Source organism: Bos mutus, chromosome 5, assembly GCF_027580195.1.
Source record: "Bos mutus isolate GX-2022 chromosome 5, NWIPB_WYAK_1.1, whole genome shotgun sequence".
Classification (NCBI taxonomy): Eukaryota; Metazoa; Chordata; class Mammalia; order Artiodactyla; family Bovidae; genus Bos; species Bos mutus.
The window spans coordinates 109,066,096-109,081,190 of NC_091621.1; the positions used below are offsets into that span (position 1 = coordinate 109,066,096).

General features: G+C 59.8%; 1 protein-coding gene across 1 annotated transcript in view; it reads right to left on the reverse strand.

The window, feature by feature from the left end:
- Positions 1-278: 278 nt before the first annotated feature.
- CACNA1I (calcium voltage-gated channel subunit alpha1 I) overlaps positions 279-15,095 on the reverse strand; it is a 113,058-nt gene continuing 98,241 nt past the window's right edge. Inside the window, 11 exon segments of the mRNA XM_070370085.1 lie at positions 279-947; positions 2,203-2,399; positions 3,926-4,091; positions 6,015-6,137; positions 7,121-7,267; positions 7,522-7,866; positions 8,423-8,544; positions 9,234-9,312; positions 12,627-12,697; positions 13,455-13,588; positions 14,199-14,308. Coding sequence (XP_070226186.1) covers positions 279-947; positions 2,203-2,399; positions 3,926-4,091; positions 6,015-6,137; positions 7,121-7,267; positions 7,522-7,866; positions 8,423-8,544; positions 9,234-9,312; positions 12,627-12,697; positions 13,455-13,588; positions 14,199-14,308 — 2,163 coding nt within the window.

Below are 15,095 nucleotides of genomic sequence, written 5' to 3' on the forward strand. Positions count from 1 at the left end.
TTCTGGAAGTCATAAGCTCTCGGTAGAAAAAATAAATATATATGTCTGTCTCTCTCTATGTATATGCATATGTATACACGTATACACACAGGCAGGACCTCCGCTGGGCCCTTCTGAGCCTCGGCTACCGGGCGGGCGTGGGGGGGCCTGCTCCTCCCGCCCCGACGGCGGCCCCCCGGCGCGGCGCCCAGGTCCAGGTGGTAGACTGGACGAAGTATTGCTGTCTGCCCCTGGCTCCTGAGGTAAAGAAGTGAAACGGGGCGGGCGGGCGGCGGCCCTCATCTCCTCCCCTGGCTCGCGGCGTCCCCGGACGGCGGCTCCCCCGGCGGCGGCGGCGGGGGCTGTGGCTCAGGCGCCTCGGGGTCCCGGGGAGCCGCCGGCTCAGCCGGGCGCGGCGGGTCCTTGCAGCGATCAGCGGCGGCCCAGGATGGGCTGCGGGCCAGGCCGCGGGGCCCGGGGGCGGCGGCGGCGCGGGGGCGGCCGGGCCCGGCGGCCAGGCTGCTGGCGCTGCTGAACCGGCGCGCGGGCGGGAGGCCGGGCGGCGGGGGCGGTGGCCCGAAGAGGGAGGTGAGCGAGAGGCTGCTGAGGGTCTCCGAGTGCTCGCTGCCCGCGCCCCCGCAGCCCCCGCCGGCCCGGCCGCCCGCGCCCTCCTCGTCCGAGGGGTCCATGGAGTCGTGCCGCGTGCAGCCCGGGCTGGTGGAGCCCCCGCTGCTGTGGCTGCGCTGGTGCGCCCGCAGCCCGCGCAGGCTGAACGTGCCCCGGCCCCGTGGGCTCGGGCGGCGGCGCGCGGCGGGCGACGGGCCGGCGCGGGGCCCCGGGACGGACGCGGGCAGCCCCAGCCCTCGCCGCGGGCTGTCGCTCAGGGTCAGGCTGTCCTCCAGCGTGGTCTGCAGGCTGCCCGCCGAGCTGCTGCGGCTGACCTCCAGCGACGTGTCGCTCCCCGTGGCCTGCGGGGAGGGCCACAGGGGATGGGGGTGCTGCCCGGTGCTCCCCTCCCCCGATGGGCACCCCCTCAAGCCCCTCCGACCCCTCAGGAACACACCGGGCCTGGCGAGGCTTTCCGGCTGTCTGAGCTGCAGGGTGGCCCTCCTGGTGGTCCCTGCAGCAGCTTCCGACTGGGCCCCACCCCACCCCATTGCCTGGCCCTCAGTGTGCCACCAGCGTCATCCTGCTCAGACCCCAGTCAGGCACCCAGCAGAGGAGGATCCAATTCACTGGGAGGAAAAGCCCTTGGGCCCCACCCCATCCCTCTTGACCTCCCTCCCCCCTTACTCGCCTGGCTCCTCCCACCCCACCCCGCACCCCCACCCCCACCTCTGCCTGGAAAGCTCTTCCCTGATACACCTGTGTCACCACTCACTGCCCTCCCAGTCCCTCCACCTGAACTGTCAGCACCCCACTCCCCCACCAGCTCCCTCCCCTCTCCCCCGCAGCATTCTTCCTGGCCCACATCACTGCCAAACACACTATACTTTCCCTGCATTTATTCTGATCATCTCTCCTGGCACATCCCTGCTACACACTAAACGGTAAACCCCCCAGAAGGCAGGGATTTTTTCACCCTGCAGCCGGCTGTAGCCTGGCTGGCGGGAGCTGGGGTCAACAGTCACTGGACGAACAAGTAATTGCAAGAGCCCTGGGCTGACTATGCCTCTCCCTGTGCCTCACTGTGCCTCTCCCTGAGACCTGGTCCCCTCCCCCTGCCCCCGCTGCCCCCAATCCACACCCCCAGACCAGGGATGTCAGGTCTGCAGACCCTTCTGCTCTGTGCCCTGAGGGGTGCCCAGGTGGTAGCCCTGGCCAATTCAATACAGGCGGCCTCACAGACCGAGACCTCCATTCCTAGCAATCACATGCCAACCCCCTCACCCCACCCCCAAACCCTGCAATGACTCCTAACACCCCCTCCTCCCTGTCCCCTCAAGCTAGAGCCCAGGTCTTCCTCCAGGGCCCCCAACCTGGGCACTCCCCACACTCTGCTGTCCCCAGATGCCCTAGGACCCAGCCCTGTCCACTTCATCAGCCTCTAGTGTCACCTCCTCCCTCCAGGCTCCCACTATGCCCCTCTTTCCCAAGTGTCCCTGGCACCGCCCTGCCTGGTGCCTTTGGTTGGGCCCGTTCCCTCCTCCCTCACCTTGGATTTCAAGACGCCCCCTCACATGTCCCCTGACAGGAGAGCTCTCAGAGCCCGAGGGACCGTACCTGTCGAAGGAGGGTGCAGTTGACGCTCGGCGACCTCAGGGAGGCCCAGGAGCCCTGCAGGGCGATCTTGGGGAGGGTCCGGGATCCGGCGCCCTTCTCCTGCCCTTCCTGGCTGGCGGCCACGGCAGGGTGGAAGAACTCGGCCGGCATGGGCAGGAGCGGGCTGGAGGCATCCGGGGAGAAGGGGCTCGGGGGCACTGCTGGGGAGGGAGGAGAGGGACAGGGGAGCAGGCTCAGGCTGGCAGGCCCCTGAGGGTCGGCTGGCAGGAAGGGCCCCCTGACAAACTGGCTGTGACTCCATGGGCAAGCCTCCCTCTCTGAGCCTCAGAGTCCATCGTGAGAGCAAGAAACACTGAGCCTGCCTTGTGAGCCCTGGGAGGACGGGCACTGGGCGATGGCAGTTTCTGGAGCCAAGCAGACCCAGGCTCAAGGCCCCCTAGGTTCCTTCCTCTTTAAATGGGGACCAGCTGCCCACCTAGAGGAGTGGAGACATGGCTGTAAGAGCAAGAGGCAGCTATGGAGCTCAAGCCCCATGAACAGCAGCGCTCACTAAGACACTCACTCCACAGTGCTGACACCCTCAGGGCATGGCCAGGCCTGGGGCCCCCCACCCAAGGACAGCACACAGGTGGGCACCACGCTGGACAGCAGAGCAGACAGAGTGCTGGGGATGGAGGGGGCAAAGAGAAGGTGAGGTGGAGATGAGGGCAGTTCTGCAGGTGGGAGGAAGCAACTTCTGCCCATGGTCCCCTCAGTGGCTTCCAGGATGAGGATGGAAGCTCGAATGTCCCCAGGTAAGGGGGATTCCTCATCTTTGGCATCTTATTTAAAGAAAAATGCTAATGAAAGGTTAGGTAAAGAAGATGGGACTTCATCTGATCAGAATGGCTCTTCGGTCCTGTGCCCTAACTTTTGATTCAGGAGGTCTGGGGTCTTGGCACCTCAGCCATCATATCCAGGCCAGAGGCCGTCAGCTTTAGGAAAGTCCTCGGAAGAGTCACTCCACCTTTAGCTCCTGGAAGGTGCTCAAGGCCAAGGCCCCTCCCAGAAGAGTACATGGGGTGGGCTCAGGATCTCAGGGCCGCTCTTCCAACGAGTTCATCTTTCTGCCCCCCTTCCCCAGCTGGGACTATGAAGCCAGATTCCATCACCTTCCAGAGAGACTGGAGGTGAAGGTGAACCTGTGATGGACCAGTCAATTGAGTCCTCTGTCCTCAAGCCCAGAGCCCAGCCACAAGCCCAAAGTGCAAACAGAGGACGCTGAGGGTAGGGCTTTGTATGAAAGAGCTATTGAGGACCACAGGCATCTGCTGTTCAGCATCACCTTGTATGACGATCTTGTGGGATAAACACCTCTCAAATTCAGCTCTAGAAAAACGCTTCAATAATTAGGCAGCTTGCCTTCTGCTTGATGAGAGCTGTGTGTGCCAACCTGTTTCCTTTTTCACCACAGCTCCCAGGACACTCAGCATGAATCATCCATTAGCCCAGATTTTCGGTATAATTATGACCTCATCTCTCTGTATTATTTGGCTCCTGGTCTTTTGTCATTGTTCTATCAGGCCTGAGATTCCTATCTTTTATTGTCAATTAACCATCTGGTTCTTTCTGGACTCGATGTAATAGTCTAGGCAAAATTACTCAGGAAAAATCTCAGCCAGTTCCCTCTGAAGCCAACACCCAAGATCAGGGCCATGGGAGCTGGCAGGGCTCCCACCCTCACCTTGGCTGCTCTCGTGTTTCAGCCAGGACTGGACGGGGTTGAATGGGATGGCCTCCATCTCGCACAGGAAGTTCTCCGGACCCGATGAGACGGCCGTGTTGGGTAAGGGGAAGAAGCATTCGCCCAGGTCCCCTACCTGCATGGGCTCAGGCGGGTCAGGCTCGCCCTACAGGAAAAGGGAGGTGGAAGGGGCAGGATGGTGGAGGGGGGAACAGCCCACCATAGCTGCCTTCATGCCCCTGCTCTACACCCCTTTGCTTCGCTGCTCTCACTGCCTGGGACGGCCTTCTCCTCCCCTCCTTCACCTGGCCAGCGATCATCATCTTCCAAAACCTCCTGGAGGTAAAAGGACCCCACCTCCAAGAAGCCCTCTCTGATGTCCCAGGCAGGTAGCAATTCCCCCACTCACTCCCCTTGTGACCCTGAGACTCTTGAGGCTCTTCTTTGTCTCTGTAGCCAAGTGGTACAGACCCTGGCCAGCAAAAAGGCCAAGCCTAGGCTGGTGAAGGCACCAGAAGACAGACCAAGCAGCTTCAAAGCCTCCTTGTGAGCGTGACCCTGGGCAGGTCCCTTCCTGTGGCTGAGCCTCAGTTTCCACATCCATAAATGAGAGAGGAACCACTCCTTCTGGCAACCAGCTCTCCTTCCTGGCACTCCCTGAGGCCTGCCCTTCTTCAACCCTGCAGCCCAAGGTTACCTCTGAACAGTATGTGTCTCAAAAGCTGCCTCTATGCCCCCTCCAAGATAGATGAGCCCCCTATGAACTATTATTTGAGTCCTAATAAAACAGCACCCACCAACACCACCAGACCCTAGAAACTGCACCCCAACATCCTGTGTGGGAAAATAGTGCAGGGGTACAGGAGATGCAGGAAGGGGCTGGCGGCAGCGGGGGACAGGGGCTGTCAGCTGTCAGAGGGGGACAGAAGGGGCCAGCAAGATCCACTCCCCCCATCCCCGCCTTCCTGGAGCTGATGGAGGACAGCCCTGGGGGCGGTGGTGCCAAATCCAGGCTGCGCCAGGGGTCAGGGGGAAAGAGACTCTCTTAGGGGAGGCCCACTGCATACCCACCTTGGGCCGGGGGCTCTCGCACCTCCCCCAGCCTGGGCAAGCACGACTAGAATGCCTCGGAGCAATTAAGCCCCCTGATGCAACTACTGGGACCACGCACAGCACAACGAGAGAGTCCGTGTGCCGCAACAAAAGACCACACACGATGCAGTGAAGACCCTGAATGCCACAACTCAGACCCAAATGTCCCACTCCTTGCGACCCCATGGACTGGAGCCCACCAGGCTCCTCCGTCCGTGGAATTCTCCAAGCAAGAATACTGGGGTGGGTTGCCATTTCCTTCTCCAGGGGATCGTCCCAACCCGGGGATTGAACCTGGGTCTCCCGCATTGCAGGCAGACTCTTTACCATCTGAGTCACCAGGGAATCCAAATAAAGAAATAAATACTTTAAAAAAGAAAAAAAAGAACGACTCTGCCTCCAGGTCACAAGCCCTGCGGCAGACCTCCCCTGCCTGAGTCTGCAGGATCAACAGAGCAGCCCTTCCAGCCCTCCTGGCCTCCCCTAGACTGACCACCTCGAGGGCAGAGGTTGGGGACTGTGCCCAGCTATGCGACAGGACAAGCCACCTCACCTCTCAGAGCCCTCATGCCCTGGCCTGTGGAATGGAGTCACATTACCCCCAACGCACAGAGCTGGGGGGCGGGCACACTGAGTGCAGACAAAGGGCACACAGTAGGTGCCTGCACCTGTTGAGACTCTCCAGCCTCCCCCAGTGCCCCCGTAAAGTGTGCCCACCAGGGACAACTCCCAGTGGAGCAAAAACATCCAAAGCTACAGTGAGTGGCCAGGGCCACTTGGATGCTGTGACTGGAGCTCTGGCTTGTTGCTGTGTGACTTCAGGTAAATCACTCCACCTCTCTGTCCCCAGCCCTCATCTGACCAACAGGAGATGAGGGCCCAGCATGCAGCAGGTGCCACTTAAATGGTGCGCCAGGAAGGGGCAGTGTCCCAGCATGGCAGGCAGAGGCCAGGCTGCAAGTTCAGATCCACCTGCCCAGGAGCCCACTGTGCTCACCTTGCTGTCCCTGGGGCCGACAGGGCAGGCTGCAGGGTCCTCCAGACTCAGGTCATCGCCAAGCAGGATGGACGAGGACCTGTCTGAGTTCAGGGAGAAGGCCTCCGTCTCGGCCAGCTGCACCTGCAGGGAGAGCGGGCCACCTCGTGTCACCTCTGGGGCTGCGGTGGGGCAGGGGTCCTCCAGAGAGACACAGGGCAGTGGTCAGAGAGGGCAAGAGATCTGAGCACAGATGGCACGTCCATCCTGTGCAGGGACCTAGCCTGGGCTGGGAATGGGAGACGACCCGAGGATGTCACAGACGGCAGAGTGCTGGGCCTAAGCTGGGCCAGCGGGCAGGTGAGCTGCTGAGGGCTGTGAACCAAAGCTGGTCCAAGCAGACCAAGTGCCCTTCAAGGCTGCTGGGAATGACTCACCTGTGGCTCTGTGCAGGCTGCCCTCATGGGCTGGGGGTGCTTGTGAGCCCCTAGGGCCTTGGGGAGTCTGAAGTCATCTCAGGCTAAAGGGGATCCCTGGGGGCTGGCCACTCCTAGGGAGGTGCTCAGGGCCCCACGTGGCTGGGGAGAGGGGACAGGGCCCGCCTGAGCCTGCACAAGACAGGCCCAAGGCCACGGATGCCCTGCGGCGCCCATCAGGGAAACCCCACCTGGGGAGGTTGGGGCTGAGCCCTGGAACCAGGACAGGGGCCCTGGGAAGAGGCTCTGGGGTGCTCAGGCCTTGAGCTCTGGAACGATGGTCCTGGGTGACCCCTTGACGTCACAGAAAAGGCACACTGCACCAGAGGTGACGCCTGGGCTTCCTGCTGGCACCCGCAGCGCACCACCACAGTGGGCAGCCACCCTTTCTGAGCACCTGCTGTGTACAGGCCCAGAGCGGGGCCTCGCAGCTCCTGAGGCCACAGCACAGGCCTGGACCGAGCAGAGGATCAGGCCAGGCTGGGCTCAGGGAGGAGGCCTGTCCACCACAGCCCCATGGGACCAGCCTTGATCAAGTAGGCCCTGGCGGGCTTCCACCCAGAGCAGCTCGCCCCTCAGGCTGGCCCTCCACCAGGACTGGAGCCACCCCCCAACCCCGAGGCCCCAGCTCCCCTGGGGCGCTGTCATCACCTCCTGCTTGTCGTGGTGACACTTCTCGCAGCCGGCCGGCGAGGAGTAGTGGTGGAAGATGGACCCGGACAGGTTGTCGATGATGGTCAGCTCCCCCTCCAAGGAGTCCTTGATGATTAAAGAGACGCTGTCCAGCCACAGGTTCTCCTAGGCGGACGGGGACGGGGTGGGGACAGGTGGGATTATCGGCCAGCTCGGGATGGCCGGGTGGGCGGGCACGGGCTGCCTTCCTGGTTCTCCGCCCGTGGCCTGGGCCCGACCCCACATCACAGGGTCGCCCCTGAAACGGAGCTGAGCAAGCGGGGCCCGGAATGACAGAGCTCTCTGCCCGAGCCCCCCCGCCAGCCCAGCTGTCCTCCCAGCCCTCAGCAACCCCGCTGCCCTCTCCGGGCCCCGCCCACCTGGGCTGGCGAGTAGCAGCTTCGGTGCAGGCGGCCCTCGGGATCACCCTCGCCTGCCGCCCCTCCTGGCCCGTGGGCGGGTGCGGGCGCCCCCGGGGCACTGGCCGGTGGCCGCGGGCTGGGGCCCAGGCCGTGAGCCAGCTCCAGCTCCAGCTCGGCGTCCATCTCAGCGTCCTCCTGGGCCTCCTTGTTGCTGTCGTCCAGGTGCTTCATGAGCACGGCCACCACCACGTTGATGAGCACGAACTGGGCCGTGAGCACGAAGCTGACGAAGTAGAGCGGTGACACGAACTGCAGGCTGCTCAGGCAGCTGCGCTCGTCGTGCGTGCAGTCCCGCAGCGTGTCCTGCACCGAGGACGGGGGAGAGAGGGATGCAGCAGGGAGCTAGCCACGAGGCCCGGGGGTCTGGGACACAGGCCGCATCTCTGTCCTCATGAGGCCCCTCTCCACCCAGCCCAGGCTGAACTGCAGGCCAGAGCCAGGGAACCCGTGCTGGGTGATGGACAGTGAAGCCCAAGCCAAGGGACAGTCTGTTCGGGGGAGGGTGTCTCAGGCCTCCCCACCCTGCCGGGACCCTCCCTCCACTACCAGACCTGTTCCATAGCCCACCCCCTAGGCTGGCTTCAGCGTCAGAGCAGTGGCGCCTGGAGTCCCTGGGCTCGGGACCCCAGCACCCCCTCTGGCCCCAAGCAGAGTCCTGTCCCCTAGATTCTGAGCCCTGATCCCAGCACAGCATTCAGGGCGGACAGAAAACCCGCTCTGGCCTCATGTCCACCTTGCTGTGCCCCAGGGCCGTGGGTGGACCCCCGCGTCTCTGTGCCCTGCACGCCCTCCGTGTGCGACGAGCCACTGGGCAGGCAGAATGCAGCCTGACTCTCCCTCCCCTGCCCACCACGTGTACCTTCATGATCCCATTCCAGTTGTCGCCAGTGGAGACCTGGAAGAGCGTGAGGAAGGCCATGCCGAAGTTCTCGAAGGTGGCGTGCCGGCTCATGCCCTCACAAGGGTTCTCGTCGTTGCAGACTGGAAGGAGAGTGGGGTCAGCCTGGCCTGCCCTGCGCTGCTGCCTCTCAGCCTTATCTCAGATAACCTCAGAGGCGTGTGCGGCCTGTGCACGCCCACAGATGGAGAGACTGAGGCTCAGAGAGGTGGCATGCTGGTGGAGACTCAAGCTCAGGTGAGCCTGGCTCCTTGCTCCACCCAGTATCAATTTCTGAGGGAGAAGTTGGGCTAAGGTAGGTAAGGGCTCATGCCCAGAGGAGCCCGGCTTGCTGGAGCTGGCCCTGTGCAAGGCTGCCTGGATGTGGGCTGCGTTGCCCTCAGTCTGGGCCCTGTCCACTCTGCCTACTGGGATGGCAGTGACTGGGGATAGGCACTGGCAGGTGGCACTGGAAGGGGCATCCCTGAGAGGTCAGACAGCTAGGGGGGCTCCAAGTGGGGGGTCCACTGCACAGGTATGGGATTGCCCATGGACCCAGGCGAGCATCTCTCCAAAGCCTCTATTCACGCTGGGAGCGGGGTATGGATGGCGGAGGGTCACCCATCCAGCCCCCAAAGGCTCGCTGTGGGAACATTTCCCCATCACAGAGACCGTGGCATGACAGTCTGTTCGGGGGAGGGTGTCTCAGGCCTCCCCACCCTGCCGGGACCCTCCCTCCACTACCAGACCTGTTCCATAGCCCACCCCCCAGGTCGGCTTCAGCATCACGCACCCAGCTTCCCGAAGAGCTCCACTCCCAGGGCGGCGTAGATGAAGAAGAGCAGCATGAAGAGGAGGCCCAGGTTGCCCACCTGTGGGGACAGCGGGTGGGGCTGGGCAGGGTCCGGGGAGGGGGCACGGCAGGCTCCAGGCAAAGGGCCAGCCTGAAGGTCAGGGCAGGCTCTGTGTCCGTGTCGGCCACCCCTGCCCCACCTCCTGGAGGGCCGGCCAGGTCCAGCACAGGGCACAAGACACGTGTGAAGCCCTTACTGGTGGCCCCTGTGGCTCAGTGGTAAAGAATCCGCCTGCAGTGCAGGAGCCACAGGAGATGTGGGTTCGATTTCTGAGTCAGGAAGTTCCCCTGGTTAGGAAAAGGCAGCCCACTCCAGTACTCTTGCCTGGAGAATCCCACGGATAAAGGAGCCTGGTGAGTTATAGTCCATGAGGTTGCAAAGAGTCAGACAGGACCGAAGTGACTGAGCATGACGCCCTTCCTATGAGCAGTCCGATTTCAAGCATTCCTTAGTCATGGCTGCACACAATGATCTATGGACTCTCTTTTACCCCCATTCTTCAAGTGATTAAACAGATGTCCTGAGAGGTGAAGTCCTTGCCCAGGACCACATCGCTAGTAGTGGTAGGACTGGGGTCAAGCCTAGCAGGCTGGCCCCAGGGTCTCTGCACACAGCTTCTACACCTGTGTGTGGTCAGTACCATCCCACAGATGAATGTAGAGAGGGAGAAAAGGAAGTTACATCAATAATGCTACCTCCTTCATGAAGCCTGCCTGAATTCCTTCAGACAGACAGGGATTCAGTCTTACAGCGTGAGTGTAACTGGTGTATCCCTGTCACTGTCTCTGCCAGTCTAGGAAGTCCTGGAGAGCAGGGGCATGGCTGGAGTAATTCAGATCTGCTTCCTTGGGTCAGCACGAGCTCTGGCCCCAGAAAGGCGTGAATATAGGAATCATGCAAGACTGGGCCCCCCAGAAGCCTCCTGCAGACCCAGCCACCCCCCTCCCACAGCTCCGGTGGGAGAAAAATATCGCAGATTTCAAACCTATTTCAAGTCTATCTGTAGGCCAGAGACCACCTTTAACTCATGTTATGGGTAAGATAAGGTTCCAACATGTTCTTGCCCTAGAAAGGAAGTGTCTCTGAGAACCCTCAGAGACCTGCATGAATGGAATCTGAGGATGTTCGTGTTAATTGCTGAAAAGTAAACCGTGTTAATCACGGGCTCCTAATGTTTCTCTACTCCAGACAAGGGTTTCCTTCTGAGCTGCGCCACAATCACACCAACAGAGTCTAATTAAATGATGCTTTTTTATTAAAGAGACAAGCTCTCACTGAGCACCTCTGAGGCCAGGTGTGAGGCCCCAGCTGCTGGGGTCCAGCCCTGTGGACCCCTCCCAGACTGATCACCCAACTCCAGACTCCAGCCACACAGAGAACAGACCCATTTGCATATTCTGTTTTGTCTGCCAGGAAGACCTTCTCTCTGCCTTTGCCTAGAAAATGCCTACTCCCCACCCCTCAATACCCGGATCATGGGTCACCTCCTCTGAGAAGCCTTCCCTCAGGCCTCCTCTCTGGGTGCCTGAGACAAAGCCTGGAAGGAAAGGGCTGAGGTTTCGTTTTCCTGTCACTTTACAAAGAACCAAGGAAATGTCCAGGATCAGCTAATAGATTTTGAGGGGTAAGCCCTCACCCCAATACCACATGGTTCTAGGCACACACATCTCTTAAAGTAGTTGTAATTACTATTCCATGTCTCCTACCTGAAGCTGGGACTTCCTAGGCATCTCCATGTGCCCCATACCAACGTAGGGTTAGGATGCCCAAGGGTCAGAACAAGGGGAAAGGGAGAGGGGAAAGGGCCAGGAGGCCAGGCAGGCGGGGGGCACACACTTGCCACCCCCATTCCTGTCCTTAGCGGACTCTTCCACGGTGCTGCTTATGATCCAGTGCTTTACAAGCTTTAACTATTTTAAACCTCACAACAACCCTTTGAGATAGGAACTACTGCTACCACCATCCCTCGCCCCAATTTCACAGGCAAGAAAAATAAAGGCACCTCGTCCCCAGGCTCTCACAGGGCACTAGGCTTTGACCATAGGTTCCCTGGTGGCTCAGATGGTAAAGAATCTGCCTGCAACACAGAAGACCTGAATTTGATCCCTCGGTCGGGAAGATCCCCTGGAGAAGGGAATGACTACCCACTCCAGTATTCTTGCCCGGAGAATTCCATGGACACAGGAGCCTGGTGGGTTACAATCCATGGGGTTGCAAAGAGTCGGACACGACTGAGTGACTAACACTTTGACTTTCAGGGAGGCTTGAGTCTGGTCTCCAACCCATTTACTATCTGCCCAGAACTCACCCCCATCTCCCATGTGACAAATCCCTCCAAAGGAATTTCATGTTAGGAAAGACCACAGCTCTCTGAATGAAAGCCCTTGCTTTCCATCCAGACCGGCTGTCTGCTGTGTCGCTTGCCCTTTGCAACGAGGCTGCCAGGAAGCTCACACCAAACTTGAGAATGGAACTCAACGTCCTCAGCCCAAGTGCCTGAGAGAATTTGCTTTCACTTTCCCTGGGCTGTTTATCTTTCATCCTCATCTTTAGCATGCTGTATCTGTGCCTTTTACCTTAAAACAGCTGAAGTTCCTTAAGACTAGATGAGTCATAGTGAATAAATGAATGTATATGAGGCTCACCTCAGAGTGAGGTGAGGCTGCACTGAGGGGAGGGAGAAAAGGAGTCATCGGTAGCTGGGACAGCAGGGGAGGAGGAGCCTGGGACTGCAGAGCTCCCAGGAGGACCGAAGATGCACCCCTGTGGCTCTGACCCCATCTCCCTTCCCCTCACCAATGGTGGGGGGTGCTTTCCTAACTTCCCAGGGTCCCCACCCCCAGGTCAGTGTCTCATGCTATCCCCTCCTAGAATGTCATACCTGTCACCTCTCTATCCACATCACCACCTCTTACCAAGCCACCGACAAGGTCAAGCCGCCCTATAAGGTCATGCTCGAAGTGCCTTATGCCTTCTCTGATTCCCCATGTGCGGGCCTCTCCCCACACTGCCCTGAGGCCTCTGTCGTTCCCCTAGACTCCTGAGGGCAGAACCTGGGTCCTCAGCGTCCAGCCCGAGGGCGGGGTACAGAGCAGGCAGGTGGGGCAGGAGTGGGAAGAGGGACCAAGGGCTCAGCCAAGAAAGGAAGGAAGAAGTAGATGGGAACCCGCCCATCTCTCACGCCCTGAGCTCACAATTGCTTCTCTGGAGGCAGGACTCTGCCTCAGCTCCGGTTTGGGCAGATCTGGAGAGAAGGGAAGTCACAGCCCATGCCCCCCAGGGGCCCAGCGTGACACTGATGACGGCCAGGTTGGGCGAGGGGCGGCTCTTACCTGGGGCAGAGCTTGCACCACGGTGTCCAGCAGGGCCCGCATTCCCGTGGCCATCTTCAGGAGCTTCAGCACTGTGGGCAACACCCAACCCGGCCCACTCAGCCCAGACCAGCAGGGACAGGCCTGTGTGTGTGTGTGCATGTGAATGCGGTAGAGCGAGAAAGTGGAGGAGCGTGAACGAGACGCCACACTACAATCCCCTGGGTGCAGATGAATGGGGGTGGTGCACAAAAACACGTCCCCCCTGGGGTGGGTGTCTGTGTAAAAAAGCCCAAGAGAAGGAGGACAGGCACAAGGGAGCAGACGGATATCAAGTGTGTGCGTGGGCACGTAATTCACCATGATGAGGCCACAGTGAGCAGCGCGTGAGGGCCCCTGGGTCTCTCCCTTCCTCTCTGGCTGGAGAGGCCCCAGGGTGACTGCTGAGTTTCTCCACGGGATCCCTCACCACCTCGGAATCTGGGGGCAACGGGCGGGGCAGGTAGAAGGGTGAGGCCAGAGGCAGGAGGTTTTTTGAAACAAGGATGAGGACAGCCTTGGGGCGAAAGGGAGACTTCTGGGAGAACAAACAGGGTTTCAAGGACAAGGTGTCCCAGCCAGAGCTGGAGAAAGGCTGGTGAGGACCCAGTGTCTTCTTGGCTGCCCTGGGGTCCTTTCAACCCCACCTGAGACTGGACCACACTGGGCAGGGTGTTATATGGAGGGGGCATGCCAGGGCGCAGTACAGAGCTGTCAGGACGAGGGCAAGTGTGGGCACACAGCATGGGGGCGTCAAGTGTGTGTCAAGGACGGGCTCCTATTCCCCATCCTGCCCCGCCCAACCCTCACCCCGGGCGATGCGCAGGACCCGCATGATTCGGATGATGGTGGGGTTGATGGGCAGCGCCGCGTTGATCTCAATCTCCTCCAGTGTGATGCCCATGACCGACAGCAGCACGATGGCCAGGTCCAGTTGGTTCCACCTGTGCGGCCGAGCAGAGGAGGGCGGGAGTGAGATGCAGGGCGAGAAGCACTTGAGTTTAGACACACTCCAGCTGGGAGGAGTTTCCCAGCCCTCCACCCTCCTGCCATGGCCCTCGGGGATCCCTAATAGCCCCTCCAGATCCCAGTGGTTCCAGCTCCCTCGCTGCCCCCCAACCCCAACCCCACCACAGCCTCTATCCCTCAAGCAAGAGGCTGACCAGGCTAAAGGAACATCTGAGGAGGAATGGGTTCTGACTCCTAGGTCTGAATCTTGAGCCAGCTGCTCCCTCTGTGTGGCCTTGGGCTAGTCCATCAACCTCTCTGAGCTCCACTTTTTCCCTCTGAAAAGAAGGACTCGCATGAGGTATGCTCTGCTCTACCTGTGGGGTATGGAGGACCATGAGAGGGGTTTGGCAGAATGCCCGGCACCCATCAGGGCTGAAGGCAGCACCTGGGGTCAATGACCATCAGTCCTCGGACTCACTGGTTCCCCTCCTCCAGCTGCCCCAAGCTTCCCCTGGGGTCAGGATAGCTTCCCTGGGGGTCAGGACTGCTTCTCTCTCCTGCAGTGCACTCTCCGCTGCCTCAGCCCAGCCCAGTTTTGCTCACCGGTCCTTGAAGAAGCGTCTCAGACCAAATGCCACCAGCTTCAGCACAGCCTCCAGCACAAAGACAGTGGTGAACATGTAGTTGCAGTACTTGAGGGCTGTCTCCAGAGACTGCAGGAGCAACAAAAAGAAGCATGACCAGGCCCCATGACCTGTCCGCCACCTTTACTCCAGTCAGAAGAATCTCTGCCTTGTAAGGGGAGAATTTACTCCATTCACACTTAATGCAGTGATTTACATATCTGCTTTTACTCTTCCCACCTTACTTAATGTGCACTATTTATTTTAGATTGCGGTTTCCTTTTCCTTATTTCTGCTGGTCTGGTCCAATCGCCACTCAGTGGAGGCAGTATGGGGTAATGGTTAAGGTAGTGGTTAAGAACCAGGCCGCGTATTAATCGATGTGAATTCAGACTCAGCACTTATTCCTTGTTTGAAGCCTTGGCAAGTCACTTGACCTCTCCAGGACTTAGTTTTCCAGTCTATGAATTGGATGATAATAGCACCCACCTCAGAATTAAACGAGGTAATAGTCCAAGACCAGACAGAATAAATACTTGGTTAATATGAACTTATTCTTATTCCATTTCTTCATGTTAATTTAGAAGTTCTACCATTACGGCCGCATCCCATCAACGGCTGCCTGCACTCATTGTATTTCACTCCTACCGTTTAAAATAACGTACCAATTCCTCATCTAGAGGCTCTGCTCTCCCCTCTTCCCCCACTCCAGTTAGTCTTCCCAGAGACTCGCCCCTACATAACACACCCCTCGTGTCCCTCATGAACACTGCCTGCAACCAGCTGGGGACTGGTCACCTCTCCTACCCCAGTGTTTGCCCTCAGAGGCCCTGCCCCTCTGCCAGGCTCCATATGCCCAGGAGCAGTGGAGCCAGGT